The sequence below is a fragment of the Pavona decussata genome, unplaced genomic scaffold (assembly GCF_977016875.1).
Source record: "Pavona decussata unplaced genomic scaffold, jaPavDecu1.1 SCAFFOLD_87, whole genome shotgun sequence".
Taxonomy (NCBI): Eukaryota; Metazoa; Cnidaria; class Anthozoa; order Scleractinia; family Agariciidae; genus Pavona; species Pavona decussata.
In genome coordinates, this window is record NW_028145504.1 from 4,725,889 (window position 1) to 4,747,403 (window position 21,515).

At 38.1% G+C, this 21,515-nt stretch overlaps 1 protein-coding gene and 1 long non-coding RNA gene across 2 annotated transcripts; one reads left to right on the plus strand and one right to left on the minus strand.

Moving 5' to 3' along the window:
• Positions 1-401: 401 nt before the first annotated feature.
• Positions 402-5,180, minus strand: LOC146474939 (uncharacterized). The gene has a single exon (XM_085116863.1). It carries the CDS (start codon positions 4,989-4,991, stop codon positions 402-404), a length of 4,590 nt encoding a protein of 1,529 aa, XP_084972989.1. The 5' UTR covers positions 4,992-5,180.
• Positions 5,181-18,622: 13,442 nt separating this feature from the next.
• On the plus strand, positions 18,623-21,244 carry LOC146474940 (uncharacterized). The gene is made up of 2 exons (XR_014866087.1): positions 18,623-19,504; positions 20,276-21,244. It is a non-coding gene; the product is annotated as an uncharacterized LOC146474940 (long non-coding RNA).
• Positions 21,245-21,515: the final 271 nt, after the last annotated feature.

Below are 21,515 nucleotides of genomic sequence, written 5' to 3' on the forward strand. Positions count from 1 at the left end.
AATAAACACGGCCTCTGCCAAACTTTACACGTGACCTTTGTCACACTACAATAAATACGTACTCTCTTTGCATAAACAACAACCTCTCTAAAAGCTAAACCGATTTCCTTATATACTAATGAGCGTAAGATTCTAGAACTTTCCGACGCAACTAAATAAAGTAACATTACAATATAAATCTATTTACAGGATCACACGTAAACGGCTTCAGAAACTGCTTAGTCACTATGATGCAAAACTACTTAAATATGCGAGAATATTCTAGACTAAATTAGCATACAGTCACGCAACAATTTTTCGTAACATAACCCCCTCTTGAGAAGAAATTTCTTAAATTTCTACTAACAACGAAAAATTAATTAAATAGTGCAAAGAGAGGAGGTAGTCCAATGTCTCTAAAGTTATTCCTCTAATCTGCTCAGATAATCTGCTCCTACATTCTCGGATCCCTTGATAGCCTCAACTCTAAAGTTGTAGCTCTGAAGAAACATAGCCCAACGCATGAGCCGTCCATTAGCGAACTTCGCACTGTTGATATACTTCAGTGGTTCGTGATCAGTTTGTAGTACAAAGGGAACTCCGTATAAATACAGGTGAAACCTTTTGAATCCCCACACAATGGCTAAACACTCTTTCTCAATGGTTGAGTAATTACGCTCCGCACTTGATAATTTCTTGCTACCGTAGCAAACGGGGAACAGCTTGCCATTATGTTCCTGCATTAGTACAGCACCAATACCACTGTCGGAGGCATCAGACCGCAGAAAGTAGGTTTTCTCTGGATCTGGCAGCCGCAGGATTGGTTCTTTTGTGAGGAGGGCCTTAATACTTTGATAGGCTTTCTCTTGTGCCTCGCCCCATTCGACTTTGTGCGGTTGACCTTTGCGCGTGAGGTCTGTCAGCGGGGCAGCTAAGGCTGCGAAGTTGGGAATAAAATCTCGATAATATCCGGCTAAACCCATGAACGATCTTATCTGCTTCTTTGTAGTAGGTCTTGGAACATCTCTAATCTTTGTCACGTTGTCTTGATGAAGACCAATTAAACCTCCCTCCAAACGATGACCGAGAAAGTCAACAGCGTTAACTCCAAAAAGACATTTAGTCGGTCTTATGGTCATTCCGGCTGCTAATAATCGTGTAAACAACTCTTGTAGTATCTTGATGTGTTCTTCCCACGTACGGGTGTGAACCAAAATATCATCCCAGTAAAACTCAACGTTATCCATTCCATGCAATAGCTTCTTCATGGCTCTCTTTAAGGTCGCTGCGGAGTTGATCATACCAAACGGCATCTTCAGGAATTCATATGATCCGTCAGGCGTCACAAAAGCGGTCTTCGGTATGTCTTCCTCAGGTATAGAAATTTGCCAGTAGCCCTTACTCAAATCAATTCTTGTGAAATACTTGTCACCATTCAACTTCTGGAACAAATGCTCGGCAGTCGGCATAGGTTCAGGGTCAAACACAGTTAATTTGTTCAATTTCCGGTAGTCCACGCATATCCTATTTGTGTTGTCTTTTTTCTTAACAACCACGACAGGTGAGGCATATGGTGAACTTGACTCTCTTATAACTCCCATCTTCATCATGTCTGTAATATCCTTCTTCAGCGATTCTCTCAGGCTATACGGTACTGGGTAAGGTCTTGATCTGACTGGTTGATCGGATGTAAGTTTTATATGATGTTGAGCCAAGCTTGTAGTACCTGGTGCTTCTGTAAACAAGCTTTGAAACTGACTTGCAAGGTCTTTGAACTCTGCTCTTTGCTCGTCAGTAAGGTTATCTCCAGTAGCCACATCTTTGATTGACTCTTTAGCGACATATCCACCAATTTCTAAAAAATCAACACCATCCACAGGATCAACTTCTTCTGCTTCATTTTTAGCATGTCCGCTCTTACTAATGTCAGCGTTCACTTCGACAGCCACTGCTCCAACGGGTACAGAATCCTCTCGTTCAAAATACCTCTTTAGCAGGTTGGCATGGTAAACTCTCTCCTTTCCTTTGACACACACCTTATAATCGCTGAGACCCACTACTGCACTAACCTCAAATGGACCTTTCCACTGCATTAGAAGCTTGTTATGGTCGGTCGGTAGCAGTATTAATACTTTATCTCCCTGTGCAAACCTTCTGACTTTAGCCTTACGATCGTAGTAATGCTTGCCTTTGTGCTGGGCTTTCTGAAGTTCAGTATGCGCAAGCTTGAGAGTATCTTCCAGCTTCTCACGTAGCTCAAACACATACTGGTAGCTGTTCTTTACTTCAGGTTCCTCCAACTCTTTCGTCCAGAGCTCTTTAAGAATAAACATCGGCCCTCTGACAGCTCTTCCATACAGCAACTCAAACGGCGAAAAACCAGTAGACTCCTGAGGAACTTCACGATACGCAAACAATAAAGCGTTGATGTAACGATTCCACTGTCTCGGCTGCTCGCTGCACAATCTCTTTAACATACTCTTCATGGTTCCATTAAACTTCTCCGTCAGGCCATTACACATAGGGTGATAAGGAGTCGTAGTGAGCTGTTTAATGCTCAACAACCGTGTCACTTCCTTCATACACTCAGATACAAATTGCGTGCCGAGGTCACTCAAGATCTCTTCAGGCACTCCTAAACGACTAAAGATATCCACCAACGCTTCCGCCACAGTCTCCGTATCAATGTTTTTGAGCGGGACAGCTTCAGGATAACGGGTTGCAAAGTCGACCAACGTCAATATGTATCTATGACCGTCTTCACTCGGGGGGCCAATAGGCCCAACCAGATCGATTGCTACTCTCTTGAACGGCTTGTCAATTAATGGCATCTTCTCCAGGGGAACCTTCGGTACAGAACCCTTGTTAACCGTCTTCTGACATACATCACATGACTTGCAGTAACGAGTCACGTCCCCTTGAATACCTGGCCAATAGAATGCGCTTTGAATCTTATCAGCCGTCTTCTTTATTCCCATGTGACCTCCCATGAGCGATCCGTGAGCTAGTTCCATGATCCGACTTCTCAGCTGCACAGGAACCATAACTTGCTTCAGGGGTTTACCATTATTCACGTAAGGGTGTTTGTAGACGCGGTACAAAACTCCACCTTTCACTTCAAATGAAATCTCAGCCTGGCCTCTCACAACTACATCATTTCGCTCCCAATATTTCTGCAAGCTCTCGTCATCATTTTGCATTTGTTTGAGCTTTTCTCTATCAACTACAGGACTTTCTTTAGTAGTCGGTACCTTCAATGGGATACGTTCTCCGGCCTTCTTTGCTTGACCTCTCGTGGTTACAGCACACGCCTCTTGCACATGATCTTGCCAGCTTGGATCTGGGTCGTCAGCAGCTCTCGCGCCTGGTACATTACCAACAATTAAGTCATAAACAGCATCGGGAAGACACTGCGCTTCCACTTGGCCCTTGAGATAAGGTGTATCAACGTCAATCTTTGCAATGGGCACTTTCCTTGCCGTGTTGTCGATGAGCAGCATAACATTAAAGTCGCCAGTGAACTGATCCTCAGACACAAGATCCTTCTTTACTACTATTCCGCTACAGCCAGTGTCTCTCAGGACATCAACAGACTTCTCTCCAACTCTACCTTTCACTACAGGCATTTTACTTCTCACTCCAGACAAAGGTTCAACACAGGCGCTACTCAATAATGGGATCTTCTTACCACAGGCTAACAGCAGCTTCTCATCTTTAATACAGGACTTAACTTCTTCCGCTGTGGGTTTACTCTCAGTCTGCTGGACTAAGCAACTGGCGCTCACTTGACCACGTTGCACAGGGTTACCATCCTTACTTTGTCCTCCGGATCTCCGTCCACCTGATCGACAGTTTCTAGCTTCGTGTCCTTGCTTGCCACACAGAAAACACCTTTTTCCTATGGTTGGGCAGTTGGCGGCTCTATGACCACGAGCGTTACACCTAAAGCACTGGAGGGCTGTTGAATTAGACTGTGTGTTCTTGGCTTCCTCCCTCTCAGGCGGTAATACCGGCTTTCTGCTCACTGGGCTAAACAAATGCTTACCATGGGCCTCTAAGTACTGGTCAGCGATCTTCGCAATCTGTGCTAGGGTTTCAGGTGCCCTTTCTCGTAGGTGAATGGCCAAATCCTTAGGGCAGGAATCAATAAACTGTTCTTTCACTATCAAGTCCTTTAGACCGTCAAAGGTTCGCTCAGTATCCGAAAGCTCTAGCCACCGTAACAGGTACCTGTCCAGTCGCACGATAAACTGGTCCGGACTTTCGTCAACTTCCGGCTTAGACGCTCTGAATTTACGACGATAGCCGTCTTCTGTGAGATCATATCTCTTCATCAGCGCAATCTTGACTTTACCGTAATCTTTAGCTGCTTCTTCAGATAGGCGTGAGTACACTTCGAGTGCCCGTCCAGACAACAGAGCACTGAGCTTTGATGCCCATCCAGTTCTATGCCACTTGGCTGTATCTGCAAATCTCTCGAACCTCTGCAAATATGCGTCCAAATCATCTTTACCATCCACGAACGCTGGAAGTTTCGGCGCTTTAGCTCTATCATCTCTCTCTGCGGTACGACCATCACCATTCGTTGCTGCTAACCTAGCAAGTTCCAACTCATGTTCTCTCTTGGCGGCCTCAGCAATTTCCTTCTGTCTCATGAGGTCAGCTTCATGTTGTAATTTCCTAATTTCTCTTTCCTGACGTCTCGCTTCCCTTTCTTCATCCTGGCGTCTGCGTCTCTCTTCCCTCTCTTCTTCCTCACGTCTCTGCCTTTCTGCTTTCTCTTCTTCCTCACGTCTTTGCCTTTCTGCTCTCTCTTCTTCCTCGAGCTTCTGCTCCTTTACTAACTGCCTTTGTTTTTCTGCTCTCTCTTCTTCCTCAAGCTGCTGCTCCTTTACTAACTGCCTTTGTTTTTCTTCTTTCTCTTCTTCCAACTTCTGTTGTTCACGCACAAATTCAAGTAACTTTTCACCTTCCAGCCCAAACTCTTTACCAAGTTGCATAAGTTTCTCCATTTCACAGCGTTAGAATTCCAAGGCTCTTTTACTTGCTACCACTTGTTTCCACGGCACAGTTACTTCCTTCCGAGTTGCGATCCTTTCCTGGTTATCGGTAGACAACAAACAGTTCCTTGAATTCCACTCTCCAGCGACAGGCCCCCAATGTTACGAGTTCGTTTTGTGAGTGGCGAGTAGTTCGTAGTCTAAACAGAACGCAGGGTTGTCGGAACAACAACAAGGTTATTTATTCCAAATGAGCGTAGCAAATTCAACACAAAACTTCACAACAAGCACACGCTAGGCTTGTAAATTACAGTTCGACCTCTTTCACACTTGAATAAACACGGCCTCTGCCAAATATACACACGACCTCTGTCACACTTCAATAAACACGGCCTCTGCCAAACTTTACACGTGACCTTTGTCACACTACAATAAATACGTACTCTCTTCGCATAAACAACAACCTCTCTAAAAGCTAAACCGATTTCCTTATATACTAATGAGCGTAAGATTCTAGAACTTTCCGACGCAACTAAATAAAGTAACATTACAATATAAATCTATTTACAGGATCACACGTAAACGGCTTCAGAAACTGCTTAGTCACTATGATGCAAAACTACTTAAATATGCGAGAATATTCTAGACTAAATTAGCATACAGTCACGCAACAATTTTTCGTAACACCTTGGTTGAATTAAAACAGTTTTTGGTGGTTATTTGTACCGTGGTTAAAATAAAACAGTTTTTGGTGGTTATTTATTGCGTGGTGAAAATAAAACAGTTTTTGGTGGTTATTTATACCGTGGTTAGGATAAAACAGTTTTTGGTGGTTATTTGTACCCTGGTTGAAATAAAACATTTATTGGTGGTGATTTTTACTGTGGTTGAAGTAAAACAGTTTTTGGTGGTTAGTTATAGCGTGGTTAAAATAAAACAGTTTTTGGTGGTTATTTATACCGTGGTTAGGTCAAAACAGTTTTTGGTGGTTATTTATAGCGTGGTTAAAATAAAACAGTTTCTGGTTGTTATTTGTACCTTCGTTGAAATAGAACAGTTTTTGGTGGTTATTTGTACCGTGGTTAAAATAAAACAGTTTTTGGTGGTTAGTTATAGCGTGGTAAAAATAAAACAGTTTTTGGTGGTTATTTATACCGTGGTTAGGAAAAACAGTTTTTGGTGGTTATTTATGGCGTGGTTAAAATAAAACAGTTTTTGGTGGTTATTTTTTTACCGTGGTTGAAATAAAACAGTTTTTGGTGGTTATTTGTACCCTGGTTGAAATAAAACATTTATTGGTGGTGATTTGTACCGTGGTTGAAGTAAAACAGTTTTTGGTGGTTCTTTATACTGTGGTTAGAATAACACAGTTTTTGGTGGTTATTTATAGCGTTTTTAAAATAAAACAGTTTTTGGTGCTTATTTATACCGTGGTTAGAATAAAACAGTTTTTGGTGGTTATTTATAGGGTTGTTAAATTAAAACAGGTTTTTGTGGTTATTAATAGCATGGTTAAAATAAAACAGGTTTTGGTTGTTTTTTAAAGTGTGGATAAAATAAAACGGTTTCTTGTGGTTATTTATAGTGTGGTTAAAATAAAACACTTTTTGGTGGTTATTTATTGAGTGTGGTTAAAACAAAACAGTTTTTGGTGGTTTTTTCAAGTGTGGTTAAAATGAAACACTTTTTAGTTGTTATTTATAGTGTTTAATTAACTATAAAAATGAGCGAAAAAACGGAACGACGTTTCGATGTCATCCTGCACCATTTTCAAGTAAAGAGTGGAACAGAAAAGATAATTTATACGTAAAGTAAAGGTGTGAAATAGAATAAATTAAATTTAAAAGTAAAAGTAACTGTCCGGTGTTCATTCAGAAGGTGTCATAAAGTGGGAGATTTGTCCGTTAGACAAATAGTTTTGCACGAATGGAGTCTGACTGGGTGTTTAGACTCGGTCTCTTCTTTCTGATCCAAAGCATTTCGAATATTAAACAATTAAGCTTTCCCTGACATTTCTTTAACGAGACACGCTACCGACGCCTCAAACTGAAAACATTCATCGGATAGTCTTACCATTCAAAGACCAGAGGTCAGCTGACATGGTAAAGAAACATCTTTCTGACTTAAGCAACAAAATTGACCACATTCTTCAGCCAGTTTTCAGTAGCCGTAAACTTAGTGACGATCTTAAAGTGCAGGAGCCTAAGCCACCCTTGATCAATCAACAGTGTGTTGTGTATCACTTTGTATGTGATCTGTGTGATGCAGATTACGTCGGCTATACCAGCCGTCACCTTCACCAACGCATTGATGAACATCGGTTCTCGGCCGTCGGGAAACACCTAAAATATACTCACCAAGTCGACACAATTGGCGACCTGACAAGTAACTTCACAATCTTAAAGAAATGTCAGGGAAAGCTTAATTGTTTAATATTCGAAATGCTTTGGATCAGAAAGAAGAGACCGAGTCTAAACACCCAGTCAGACTCCATTCGTGCAAAACTATTTGTCTAACGGACAAACCTCCCACTTTATGACACCTTCTGAATGAACACCGGACAGTTACTAAATTTAATTTTAAATTTAATTTATTCTATTTCACACCTTTACTTTACGTATAAATTATCTTTTCTGTTCCACTCTTTACTTGAAAATGGTGCCAGGATGACACCGAAACGTCGTTCCGTTTTTTCGCTCATTTTTATAGTTAATTGTATTTCTAAATTTAATCTTATAAGTATTTATAGTGTGGTTAAAATAAAACAATTTTAGGTGGTTATTTATTCAGTGTGGTTAAAACAAAACACTTTTTGGTGGTTTTTTCAAGCGTGATTAGAATAAAACAGTTTTTGGTGGTTATTTTGTATCGTGTTTGAAATAAAATAGGTTTTGGTGGTTATTTGTACCCTGGTTGAAATAAAACAGTTTTTGTTAGTGATGTGTACCGTTGTTATTTATAGCGTGGTTAAAACAAAACAGTTTTTGGTGGTTATTTATAGCGTGGTTAAAATACAACAGTTTTTGGTGGTTATTTATAGCGTGGTTAAAATAAAACAGTTTTTTTGTGGTTATTTATAGCGTGGTTCAAATAATACAGTTTTTGGTGGTTAATTATACTGTGGTTGGAATAACACAGTTTTTGGTGGTTATTTATAGCGTGGTTAAAATAAAACAGTTTTTGGTGGTTATTTATAGTGTGGTTAAAATAAAACAGTTTTTGGTGGTTATTTTGTACCGTGGTTGAAATAAAACAGTTTTTGGTGGTTATTTGTACCCCCTTGTTGAAATAAAACAGTTTTTGGTGGTGATTTGTACCGTGGTTGAAGTAAAACAGTTTTTGCTGGTTATTTATAGCGACGCTAAAATAAAACAATTTTTGGTGGTTCTTTATACTGTGGTTACAATAACACAGTTTTTGGTGGTTATTTATAGCGTGGTTAAAATAAAACAGTTTTTGGTGGTTATTTATACGGTGGTTAGAAAAAAACAGTTTTTGGTGGTTATTTATTGCGTGGTTAAGATAAAACAGTTTTTGGTGGTTAATTATACTGTGGTTGGAATAACACAGTTTTTGGTGGTTATTTATAGCGTGGTTAAAAGAAAACAGTTTTTGGTGGTTATTTTGTATCGTGGTTGAAATAAAAAAGTTTTTGGTGGTTATTTGCACCCTGGTTGAAATAAAACAGTTTTTGATGGTTATTTTTACCGTGGTCGAAATAAAACAGTTTTTGGTGGTTTTTTGTACCCTGGTTGAAATAAAACATTTATTGGTGGTGATTTGTACCGTGGTTGAAATAAAACAGTTTTTGGTGGTTAATTATAGCGTGGTTAGAATAAAAGAGTTTTTGCTGGTTATTTATAGCGTGGTTAAAATAGAACAGTTTTTGGTGGTTAATTATACTGTTGTTGGAATAACACAGTTTTTGGTGGTTATTTATAGCGTGGTTAAAATAAAACAGTTTTTGGTGGTTATTTAGACCGTGGTTAGGATAAAACAGTTTTTGGTGGTTATTTATAGCCTGGTTACAATAAAAAAGGTTCTGGTGGTTATTTGTACCTTGGTTGAATTAAAACAGTTTTTGGTGGTTATTTATTGCGTGGTTAAAATAAAACAGTTTTTGGTGGTTATTTATTGCGTGGTTAAAATAAAACAGTTTTTGGTGGTGATTTGTACCGTGGTTGAAATAAAACAGTTTTTGGTGGTTAATTATAGGGTGGTTAGAATAAAAGAGTTTTTGCTGGTTATTTATAGCGTGGTTAAAATAGAACAGTTTTTGGTGGTTAATTATACTGTTGTTGGAATAACACAGTTTTTGGTGGTTATTTATAGCGTGGTTAAAATAAAACAGTTTTTGGTGGTTATTTAGACCGTGGTTAGGATAAAACAGTTTTTGGTGGTTATTTATAGCCTGGTTACAATAAAAAAGGTTCTGGTGGTTATTTGTACCTTGGTTGAATTAAAACAGTTTTTGGTGGTTATTTGTACCGTGGTTAAAATAAAACAGTTTTTGGTGGTTATTTATTGCGTGGTGAAAATAAAACAGTTTTTGGTGGTTATTTATACCGTGGTTAGGATAAAACAGTTTTTGGTGGTTATTTGTACCCTGGTTGAAATAAAACATTTATTGGTGGTGATTTTTACTGTGGTTGAAGTAAAACAGTTTTTGGTGGTTAGTTATAGCGTGGTTAAAATAAAACAGTTTTTGGTGGTTATTTATACCGTGGTTAGGACAAAACAGTTTTTGGTGGTTATTTATAGCGTGGTTAAAATAAAACAGTTTCTGGTTGTTATTTGTACCTTCGTTGAAATAGAACAGTTTTTGGTGGTTATTTGTACCGTGGTTAAAATAAAACAGTTTTTGGTGGTTAGTTATAGCGTGGTAAAAATAAAACAGTTTTTGGTGGTTATTTATACCGTGGTTAGGAAAAACAGTTTTTGGTGGTTATTTATGGCGTGGTTAAAATAAAACAGTTTTTGGTGGTTATTTTTTTACCGTGGTTGAAATAAAACAGATTTTGGTGGTTATTTGTACCCTGGTTGAAATAAAACATTTATTGGTGGTGATTTGTACCGTGGTTGAAGTAAAACAGTTTTTGGTGGTTCTTTATACTGTGGTTAGAATAACACAGTTTTTGGTGGTTATTTATAGCGTTTTTAAAATAAAACAGTTTTTGGTGCTTATTTATACCGTGGTTAGAATAAAACAGTTTTTGGTGGTTATTTATAGGGTTGTTAAATTAAAACAGGTTTTTGTGGTTATTAATAGCATGGTTTAAAACAGTTTTTGGTGGTTATTTATAGGGTTGTTAAAATAAAACAGTTTTTGGTGGTTATTAATAGCATGGTTAAAATAAAACAGGTTTTGGTTGTTTTTTAAAGTGTGGTTAAAATAAAACAGTTTCTTGTGGTTATTTATAGTGTGGTTAAAATAAAACACTTTTCGGTGGTTATTTATTGAGTGTGGTTAAAACAAAACAGTTTTTGGTGGTTTTTTCAAGTGTGGTTAAAATAAAACACTTTTTAGTTGTTATTTATAGTGTTTAATTAACTATAAAAATGAGCGAAAAAACGGAACGACGTTTCGATGTCATCCTGCACCATTTTCAAGTAAAGAGTGGAACAGAAGAGATAATTTATACGTAAAGTAAAGGTGTGAAATAGAATAAATTAAATTTAAAAGTAAAAGTAACTGTCCGGTGTTCATTCAGAAGGTGTCATAAAGTGGGAGTTTTGTCCGTTAGACAAATAGTTTTGCACGAATGGAGTCTGACTGGGTGTTTAGACTCGGTCTCTTCTTTTTGATCCAAAGCATTTCGAATATTAAACAATTAAGCTTTCCCTGACATTTCTTTAACGAGACACGCTACCGACGCCTCAAACTGAAAACATTCATCGGATAGTCTTACCATTCAAAGACCAGAGGTCAGCTGACATGGTAAAGAAACATCTTTCTGACTTAAGCAACAAAATTGACCACATTCTTCAGCCAGTTTTCAGTAGCCGTAAACTTAGTGACGATCTTAAAGTGCAGGAGCCTAAGCCACCCTTGATCAATCAACAGTGTGTTGTGTATCACTTTGTATGTGATCTGTGTGATGCAGATTACGTCGGCTATACCAGCCGTCACCTTCACCAACGCATTGATGAACATCGGTTCTCGGCCGTCGGGAAACACCTAAAATATACTCACCAAGTCGACACAATTGGCGACCTGACAAGTAACTTCACAATCTTAAAGAAATGTCAGGGAAAGCTTAATTGTTTAATATTCGAAATGCTTTGGATCAGAAAGAAGAGACCGAGTCTAAACACCCAGTCAGACTCCATTCGTGCAAAACTATTTGTCTAACGGACAAACCTCCCACTTTATGACACCTTCTGAATGAACACCGGACAGTTACTAAATTTAATTTTAAATTTAATTTATTCTATTTCACACCTTTACTTTACGTATAAATTATCTTTTCTGTTCCACTCTTTACTTGAAAATGGTGCCAGGATGACACCGAAACGTCGTTCCGTTTTTTCGCTCATTTTTATAGTTAATTGTATTTCTAAATTTAATCTTATAAGTATTTATAGTGTGGTTAAAATAAAACAATTTTAGGTGGTTATTTATTCAGTGTGGTTAAAACAAAACACTTTTTGGTGGTTTTTTCAAGCGTGATTAGAATAAAACAGTTTTTGGTGGTTATTTATAGCATGGGTAAAATATAACAGGTTTTGGTGGTTATTTATACCGTGGTTAGAATAAAGCAGTTTTTGGTGGCTATTTATAGTGTGGTTAAAATAAAACAGTTTTTGGTGGTTATTTATACTGTGGTTAAAACAAAACAGTTTTTTGTGGTTGTTATAAGTGTGGTTAAAATTAAAGAGTTTTTCGTGTTTTTTTTTTTTTTTGTAGTGTGGTTGAAATAAAAGTTTTTTGTGGTTTTTTGTAGTATGGTTAAAATAAAACAGTTTTAATTGGTCATTTATACCGTGGTTAAAATAAAAACAGCTTTGGGTGGTTATTTATACCGTGGTTAAAATAAAGTAGACGTGTAAACTGCAAAGGACGGCAAACGATAATGCTGCTAGTTGACGTAAGATCCAAAAGAGACCTAATCAGCCAGAAATAAACTGTAACACAAACTGCAAGGCTGATACTACGTTAAAGAGTTTACTTTGCGAGATAACGACCCGAAAGAAATCGACAAAACAGGGCTGCAACCGTGGACAGCTGTTTCGTTCTTATGGAACTCGTCAGCAAGGTGTAGCAGTTCTATATGAAACCAGTAACAGATCCAGCTTAAATAAAATGCAACAAAACCCATGCCCTATCAAGTTTCGTACTTTCAACCTGCCCGCCCGCCCCCCCCCCCCCCCCCCCCCGAATCACGCGTCGCCACATCACGTGCCTTAGCGAGAAAGCAGGCAAACAGTTTTTGGTGGTTTTTTCTATTTGTTGTTAAAATAAAAAAGGGTTTTGGTGGTTTTTTATACCGTGGTTAAATTAAAACAGTTTTTGGTGGTTTTCTCAAGTGTGGTTAAAATGAAACAGTGTTTGGTGGTTTTTTTCAAGTGTGGTTGTAATAAAACAGTTTTTGGTCGTTAGTTATACCGTGGTTAAAATAAAACCAAACATCATGTCAGCGCATGATGTTATTTATGTCGATTCATTGACCAATTGTATTCTAGGCACATATTTGTATAAAGGACTGGTCGCATTGGCAAGAACTCCCTCTTGCTTTTACCATCACAGCGAGTATATCTCCTGGCGAACACAATTTTGCCGCCCTCCGCTCCCTTATCACCATCTTTCGGATTATCATTTATGCTTTGTACTTTCGCTTACCAGCTGTGGGGCGCCTTTTTCGCCCCACCTTTTTCTGAAAATGATATTTTAATTACCATTGGCATTGTAAACAATTCACTTTTATCTGAGTTTCAATTAAAACCGCCACAGTATTTAAGTGGCCAAGAAATGCCAAATCTGGACTTGTTCATTTGTTGGACATCATATCATCTTCAGCAAACTAGTGCGTCCCGCACAGAGCTCCCGAATTCCGTTCAGTACATTGTATCGGCATAAAACAGTTTTTGGTGGACATTAATGCAGTGGTTAAAGTAAAACAGTTTTTGGTGGTTATTTTTTCTTTGGTTAATATAGGACAGGTTATTTGTACGGTGGTTAAAATAAATCAGTTTTCGAAGGTTTTTATACCGTGGTTACAATAAAACAGTTTTTTGTGGTTATTTATACCGTGGTTACAATAAAACAGTTTTTAGTTGTTATGAATACAGCGGTTAAAATAAAACAGTTTTTCGTATTTATTTTTACGGTGATTAAAACAAAATAGTTTTTGGTGTTTATCAATGCGGTGGTTAAAATAAAAACATTTTTGGTCGTTGTTTATGCGGTGGTTATCATAAAACAGTTGTTAGTTGTTATTTATAGGGTGGTTAAAATAAAATAGGTTATAGTGGTTATTGGTATTAGTAGTAAGACTATTATTGAATAGTCTTTCGGTCGAAACCCATATCAGATCTTTTTCAAAGAATGTTTATAACAGGCTTTTTATATGCTTTTTTAAGTTAAATATTGTATTTTAAAACTGCTTTTATTTTTAACATTTCAAAACTATATGGTAAATTGGAAGTATTTTAAAAAACAGTATTAACATTGCCTATTTGAAACAATTTTACACTCGGTCAGTAGCTGAGGTGTGAAAACAGATTTCAAATAGTCTATTTTGAACACTGTTTGTAATAATCTAAGTAGTTTTGTTCCCAAAATACATTTAAAATATTAATCATGTTTTGTTTTGCATGAAATACTTTCACAATCAACAGAAAAAACCCTATCCGTGTTATGAAATACAGTTTAACTATATTTCAAACAGGTATCAAAATTTGAACATTTATGTAAAATAGCATTAAAATACATGATGATGCCTTCAAAATAGTGTTTGAATCATCCAATTGCGTTTTTCGCGAGAGAGAAACATCACTACAATGATTGTAAGAAAATATGGAGGCCCTCAAATACTGTTGTTGTTCAGTCCTCTCTGAAATACAAGGACTACCAACTTGAAATCAACTGACCAGAATTTCCAAAAAGTTTCTTTTTTCGATTCTTAAGGGAAAGTGTCAAGGAAATTCAAATTCAAATTATTTTAGCTTCACGTGCTTAAGAGGGATACTACTTTTTGTTTTTTGTGCCTGCGTGCATCCACGTGCTAAGTCTCAACACCTGAAATGTCTACAGCTTCCCTCTTTGAACTTTAGACGACAGATTATGAGTGTTTTTCTAACTCTGATGCCATTATAGGGACTTGAAAAACTCATTTAATTCATTTATCAACCAGCCTCGTTTTAATGCTGCACTTTCTGTGCTCCATTAATGAGTCGGTAATTGCTGTACCGGCAGATTGCTGAAGTGCCAACATTTTTCTCTTCATTTAGGGTCTCCTTCACGTGTCTAGACAGGTGGTTTGCTTTGACCACAAAATTCTCACGGGCCTTTTGTTCATGACATATATGTGATATTTTTAACATTGGTGTTGGTGTTGATCACAATTCAGGTGTCTCCAATTGCCCTCTTTACTTTGGCGTCGAACATAAATTGTTTCCATTATTTTGAACGCCACTTGTTGACTTGTTGGCGTTGTAATTATATTAATTTTTGGTTTCGTCGTTTGTACCCAAATGGAGGTGGGTTGTGCTTTTATTTGGAATACATCTTGTTTTGGTGTGTACGGTATAAAGCAATCGGCAAAATGTGACCGCTGCATTCAGAAAGTTTTTCTTTTTTTGCATTGGTTTTGGTTACTGTTTGGTCAACTTATCAAAGTTTTCAGAATGTCAAAAAATACAACATGGCTACTATTTGGAAACTATGTCGTCATTTCCAAGTCACTTGATTTCATTTTCTCGCGTCATAATATGACTGAAAACCTCTAGGATCAGGAAACGATTGAACCGCATAAGGAGCTCGTTGACTTGCTTCCCGTGTGGCAAGTGCTGACCTATTTTTGTTTATGAACCGAAAAATGGATAACTTTGCAGGCCAGGCAGCAGACTTGGAGTGCATTCAAATATTTTGGGGTAAAAATAAATGCAGATGAAATAACCTTCAGGTATCTCATTTTAGCTAAAATTGGTAAGAATTTGACAGCACATGACATTCAAGGGCCATATTGTATGTTAATAACTTCAAACACCTCTGATATGCATGAGGGAGGTTTGGTAATCATTCGTATTCAAAAATACGGTCAATCGAACGCACCCTTGAGCTACCCTAGCGAGCATGCACGTGGTTACGTGTCATCCAAAACTTAGAATTTATTCAGGACTTGGAAAGGACGACTGCGTTCAGTCTTCTCTCTTATCGAGGACTATCAGAATGCTCGGTGTTCGGAGATTTCGAAAATCAACGAAATCTACCCGGAGATTGAAGTTACGTAACCGAAAAATGGATAAAGTTTGCAGGCCAGCCAGCAGACTTGGGGTGTATTCAATTATTTCTGGATAAAAATAAATGCAAATGGAATAACCTCCGGGTATCTCGTTTTAGGTAAAATTGGTAAGAATTGGACAGCACATGACATTCAAGAGCCGTATTGTATGCCGATAATTTCAAACACCTGTGGTATGCATTGCGGAGGTTTGGTAATCATTGCATGTATTCGTATTCAAAAATACGGTCAATCAAACGCACCCTTGAGCTACGCTAGCGAGCATGCACGTGGCTACGTGTCATCCAAAACTTGCGAATTTATTCAGGACTTGGAAAGGACGACTGCGTTCAGTCTTCTCTCTTATCGAGGACTATCAGAATGCTCCGTTTTCGGAGATTTCGAAAATTAACGAAATCTACCCGGAGATTGAAGTTACGTAACCGAAAAATGGATAAAATTTGCAGGCCAGCCAGCAGACTTGGGGTGTATTAAATTATTTCTGGATAAAAATAAGTGCAAATGGAATAACCTCCGGGTATCTCGTTTTAGGTAAAATTGGTAAGAATTTGACAGCACATGACATTCAAGAGCCGTATTGTATGCCGATAATTTCAAACACCTGTGGTATGCATGGCGTAGGTTTGGTATTCATTGCATGCATTCGTATTCAAAATACGGTCAATCGAACGCACCCTTCAGCTACATGAGCGAGAATGCGCGTGGTTACGTGCCATCCTTGGTCACTACAAAACTTGTGAATTCATTTATGACTTTAAAAGGACGACTGCTTTCACTCGTTTCTTATCGCGGACTGTCGAAATGCTCTGTCTTCGGAGAATCCGAAAGTCAACGAAATCTCCCCGGAGATTGAAAAAACTTAGCTTACAAGCCGAGCGTAACTTACGTAACGCTCCGAACGTTGTAACCGGCCCATATCAACCGCACGTGCAACGCGCGAGCACTGCAATAGTTTAAAAATACATACAAGAATATACAAGCTCAAAATAACTCAATCAATTAAAAAGTCTTTAAAGTTCTCTCGTTACATGAGTTTTCATATATTTTACTGAAGCAGAAATGTAGTACCTTCATAGTATAGGGAATAAACCCTAATTAGATGCGTTTCCTCAACCCTAATTAAGTGTACCATTAATTTCCGCAATGATAATTTGAACCTTTTTTATTCACCGAAAATTCCGAATCCTGTGCTGAATAGGTGACTTTCTTTGTGCATCATATTCCAGTTTCTAAGTACAATTTCAAGTTGACGTTTGGTTGTCTTCCTCATTGTCAGTTCTTGTTTGCTCGACAAAATATTTTTGAGATCGTAGCACCATTTTCCTTGACAAAATACGAAGTCCAGTTCTCGCTTGATTTAAGTAACACTCAACACTTCGTCTAGGTGTTTGGAAATCGGATGAAACACTCGTTCAAAAGTGATTTATGTAGCTTCTCAAACTACTAATAATTCTTGGAGAAATTCCAGGCAAAAGTTCAAATTTTATGATTATTAAGATCACATTTCCAAGCCTCCCAGGCCTCCTTCGAGCGAGCGAGCGAGCGAGCTTGTGGGCTAGCAGGTTTAACCGGTATTAACGTTCTCGATCATACAAGTTTTTAGATCATTGCTAGATCACCTTTGTGTGCCAAGGTCTTGTTATTACCAAAGACGTACCATATAACAAAAACTGCACTTGTGAACGATATGTCGCTCTCGAAACAGCATACCCTGCGAGCAGAGGCCCTTCGATCTTCGTAGATAAGTCGACTTATCTAGGAAGATCGAAGGGCCTCTGCTCGCAGGGTACAAACAGCATAGGTTTGAATGAAACACAACCGAGTAAAGAACGTTTATTGCATGATACATTTTTAAGATTACAGAGCCTTAACAGACAGGACTTCATTAGGTGAGCGGTGACCTAACTCAAAGGCCAGAACTAGAAATAAGCCAAATGACACAAACCCAAATTTATCCCTACATTGTTCGGTAGAAGGCGATTATGAAAGGGCGTACAGTGACGATTGATCAAACGTTTTCCCTCCAATGCTGTTTCCGTTGTCAAAAAAATGAACATTTGTCACATGTTTTTGTTGTCTAGCCTGCAACATTTTCGACAACAGAATTGCTATGCCTCTGCGCCCACATGAACCAATTAAAACGAAAATCGTCTGTACTGTAATAAGCTTAGCATAAGAAGCTCCTGCTATAATACTCTGTGTTTGGCAATTGCTGCCATTGATTTTATGCTGATCAAAGAAGCATTTACTACAAAAGCATTTGACTCACAGTAAGATCAGGTCACAGTGATCAGTTTTGTGACAGTGTGTATTACCGATACCCACAAATGAGTGCGAACTCTGCAGTGGTTGACCAAAAAACTCAAAACTTTTATCAAGGTTATATTTCATTGTGCCAGGTTTGTTTACAAGGTACTGGGGGGAAATTTGCAAAAGCGAGTTATATTCAACAGCTTAACCACCTTCACTTGTTTTTTTTTTTTCCTTTAGTTGTTCAGTTCTTAATTAGTAATTCGCCGATTTTTAACAAACGCAACGAGTAGAACGAAAACAACTGACGTGGCAAGTGTCCCTCAACCGAACTCGATCGGCAAAGACTACTTTTTTTAATTTTAACTTCTCAGCAGTATTTTGGCAAAATTTCAATACAGTTTTCACAATTGTAACGTTTTTGAGAGAAATGTGGAGGCGTATTAGAGCATCGATGACATTCGCTGATAAGACAGTTTTAGTGAAGAGAGGTGTTTTTTTAATAGGTGCGAATAATTGGAAATTTGCGATAAAAGGCTGATGTCGCCGCCATATGTCATCTTCTAATGAGTCATACCAAAAATTTACGTTTAATTTCGCGGCCCCATTTCTTCCTTCCAAAACGTGACAATAGCGTTTCTTACGCAAACTGAATTAAGTTGTCGTTGCGTGTGGTTAGAAAAGTCTTTTACGCTGGCTTAATTAATGAAAAGCTCGTATGAGATGGATAGGAGAATGCTGGTTTATGCGTTTGTGCAGTTATTAAAGAGTTCAACCATGACTAAATAAAAGTGGTAATTTAATAGTTGGGCACATGAGAGTGACGATTAAAGAAGGCTTTTAATGCTCAAAGCTTTGCATTTGCTTTGAGTTATAGGGGTCGAGAGGGATTTCTTCTGCAGCGCAGTAATAAGACAGTAATTGGATGGACTTGAATGGCGAACTTTTTGTCCGAAACCAGACCATGCACTTAAAAAGCACTTAAGCCTGTGGCTTTGAGGAACAAGAAATGGCATGTACTTTCTGCCACAGTTTCGATTTGTTTTCAAGCAAGTGACGAGAGCATAAAAATCATGAACTTCAGTGTGATTTTTCCGTGTTAAAAATGTGAGACAGATTAATTCTTCAGCCTACCTTTACTGAGAGGCAAAAGTAAACATTGGTAAAATAAGCATTTTGAAGGTTTATGTGGACTTTGACTTGATCTTGTAAACCGATTAGGGGCCACAACAAAAGCGTTTCCGTGCCAGACGGAATTACCATCTGATGAAGTGGAATTAAAATGTTGAGCATATTGCTCGTAACTTAAATTTTCTCTTCAGGGATTGTTGCGGGCGCTACAAAGTAAAACAATATGAAGGTATTGACGTCAATCAGTGTTTCCTCCTGCCGGCTATAAAAAGGAATGTGTTTAAAAAAATTGAAGTTAAAAACAACTTCACACACACTGTGGATATTCAGTTTATTGATAAGTGAAGAAATCAACACTTCCGTCAAGAGAAGTTTCGTGGCTTTGATACTCTTCACTCATTCCCACTTATTACGATTGAAAGGTGCATCAAGATAAGACAGAGGAATTACAGCATGCAGAAAATAACTCTTCTTTTCTTAACCATCATCTTCACGTCAGTCATTGTGCAGTTCAGTTCGGGAAGAATAACTGTAATCATGCATGGAACCCGCATACGGGCTCCTCCTACACAAAGGCGGCAAAATCCTGCTACAGAGAAGCCAGATCAACAGCGTGTGCAAGACAGTAACAACTCAAACACCTCAAGAAACAGAAGAAGGAAGGAAAAATCCAAATCCAAGGTAAGCATCAACACTCCAAATGTTTGTTATCTTGTATCAGGGGAACCCAATGGATATCCCTTCGGTTCAATATCTGGTCTGATAGTTTTGAAGAAAAACTCAGTAGTGTTTTCTTTGGTAAAGGGTCACCTAAATTTCGTAGCGCAGAGAAAGCTAATTTCTTTTCGGAGGGTTAATTTGAGCGAAGTAACTGCGAAATGAGGCTAACTAGCATGATCGGGAAAGCGACGACAGCGCGGAAATTGGGGGAATAACCTTCCGTTCTTGAAACTTTGTGCGACTAAAATTTTCAAATAAAGGAACCGATCAGATCAAACCGTATTGGCTTAAGGAAATGTTGTTTGAAAGGCAAAAAACACGTAGTTCGTGAATCATAGAAAACGACATTTAAGGTATTTTGCTTTAATGTTTTCGTTGGATGTTCCTGATCTAATAACCCTCCATTTCCTCAGCAGTCAGATAAACTAAAACTTTCACAACTCTTTTTGTTTTCCTTTTGAGTAAAAATTGAAAACCACATATATCTTCGGCCTCTACAAGAGTTTAGTAGTCACACTAGAGGATTTTATTCACAGACTCGAAAGAATGAGTGTTTGGACCAAATAACATGATTCGTGCTGTAGAGTTGAAAAGGATGTTTTAAACTGTTGTTTTACATCGTCAGTCAGTTTGAGTATAAATCGTGCTTGTCAAACACTGAACGCAGTGAAAATTGTTTACGCAGTAAAGAATAGTTATACTTGAAAAATAAATGTATATTTTTCTTTTCAGAAATACAACAGATGGTTCGAGTCACCACTATGGATGATCGACTGATTTCATTTGAACTGTCTTTCACGTTGAAAACCTTCCGGCTGTATAAAAAGGCTTTGTTTAACGGAAAAGTTGTTTTCGTGGATTTGGAGAACAATTGTAACACTGCAGATGGGAAATTAGAAACTTAGCGTTTCTCGTGACATCGTGGCTCGTGCGGCGAACGTTAAAACCTATTCACTCTCAAGATAACCAAACAATCATTTAATTTTCCAAGTCATAGAAAACTAGATGGCACTATTCAAGATAGAACTGCTCAGTAGCTTTAATTGAAATGGCCTCAAACCTTAGAACCATCTTGTACAGTATAGTAAACAACGTGAGTACCCGCACAGGAAAGTTCTGCTCAATACTTTCATTTAAATGTTAACACTTGAGCATTTCTTGCACGGGGTGCGGCTCTAAGAGTGTATGAAAGCGTTAAAAAGACCCTTGTACACGTCTGCGATTGTTTGTACAGTTTTGAATTTTGGCTTAGAGGGTTATGTTAGATTAGTCGGCTTGCGGAGAACATTCTTGAAGTGAACAGTACAAAAGGCTATTAAGTACAATAGTCTAAGCTGTACTTAATACTGTTGACCCTTCTCGCTTCAAGTTCAATGTCATCTCCAGAAATATTTGAAGAAGACAGCACCAGTCTGGAAGCCGTTGAAGACAATAGAATAGCTCAGCAGTTTTCATTTTATAAAGGGCACTTTAGGAATTGATCCATTGAAGATGACAATGAACGTTGGGTTCAACATAGCTTTATAATATTACCAAAGTCAAGACATGTAATGATAGATCGCCTGGCTATTTCAGGAGGACCTTTACACCAGAGCTTAACAAAGTGTTTATTGAACGTTGCTGTAACTTTGTATTATATTATTGTAAACTTAAAAGGACTTCTATTCGTTTATATAAATAAAACGAGCAGGATTTTTGAAAGTTAGGTCGCCAATATTCTTCGCCCTTACATACAAACTTTTACCTGAGGGATGGACCATTTATTTTTGAGGACGGCGGGAAAGACGGGGGCGGAGGGGCGGGAAGGGATGGAGTAGTGGGTTGGGGCAAATACAAAAACAAAAGTTTGTACAAAGCTGTTGGTCACGAAATCGTTTGGGCTGGCATAAAAGCCCAAGGATCCCCCCCCCCACCATTTCAAAAATAAAATGGTCCGTCCCTAGCGCATCTCTTGTTTTCAGCGAATAATTAT

Bases quoted from the DNA above. Each gene is read 5' to 3' on its own strand.
- LOC146474939 (XM_085116863.1), bottom strand. From the start codon at position 4,991: ATGGAGAAACTTATGCAACTTGGTAAAGAGTTTGGGCTGGAAGGTGAA.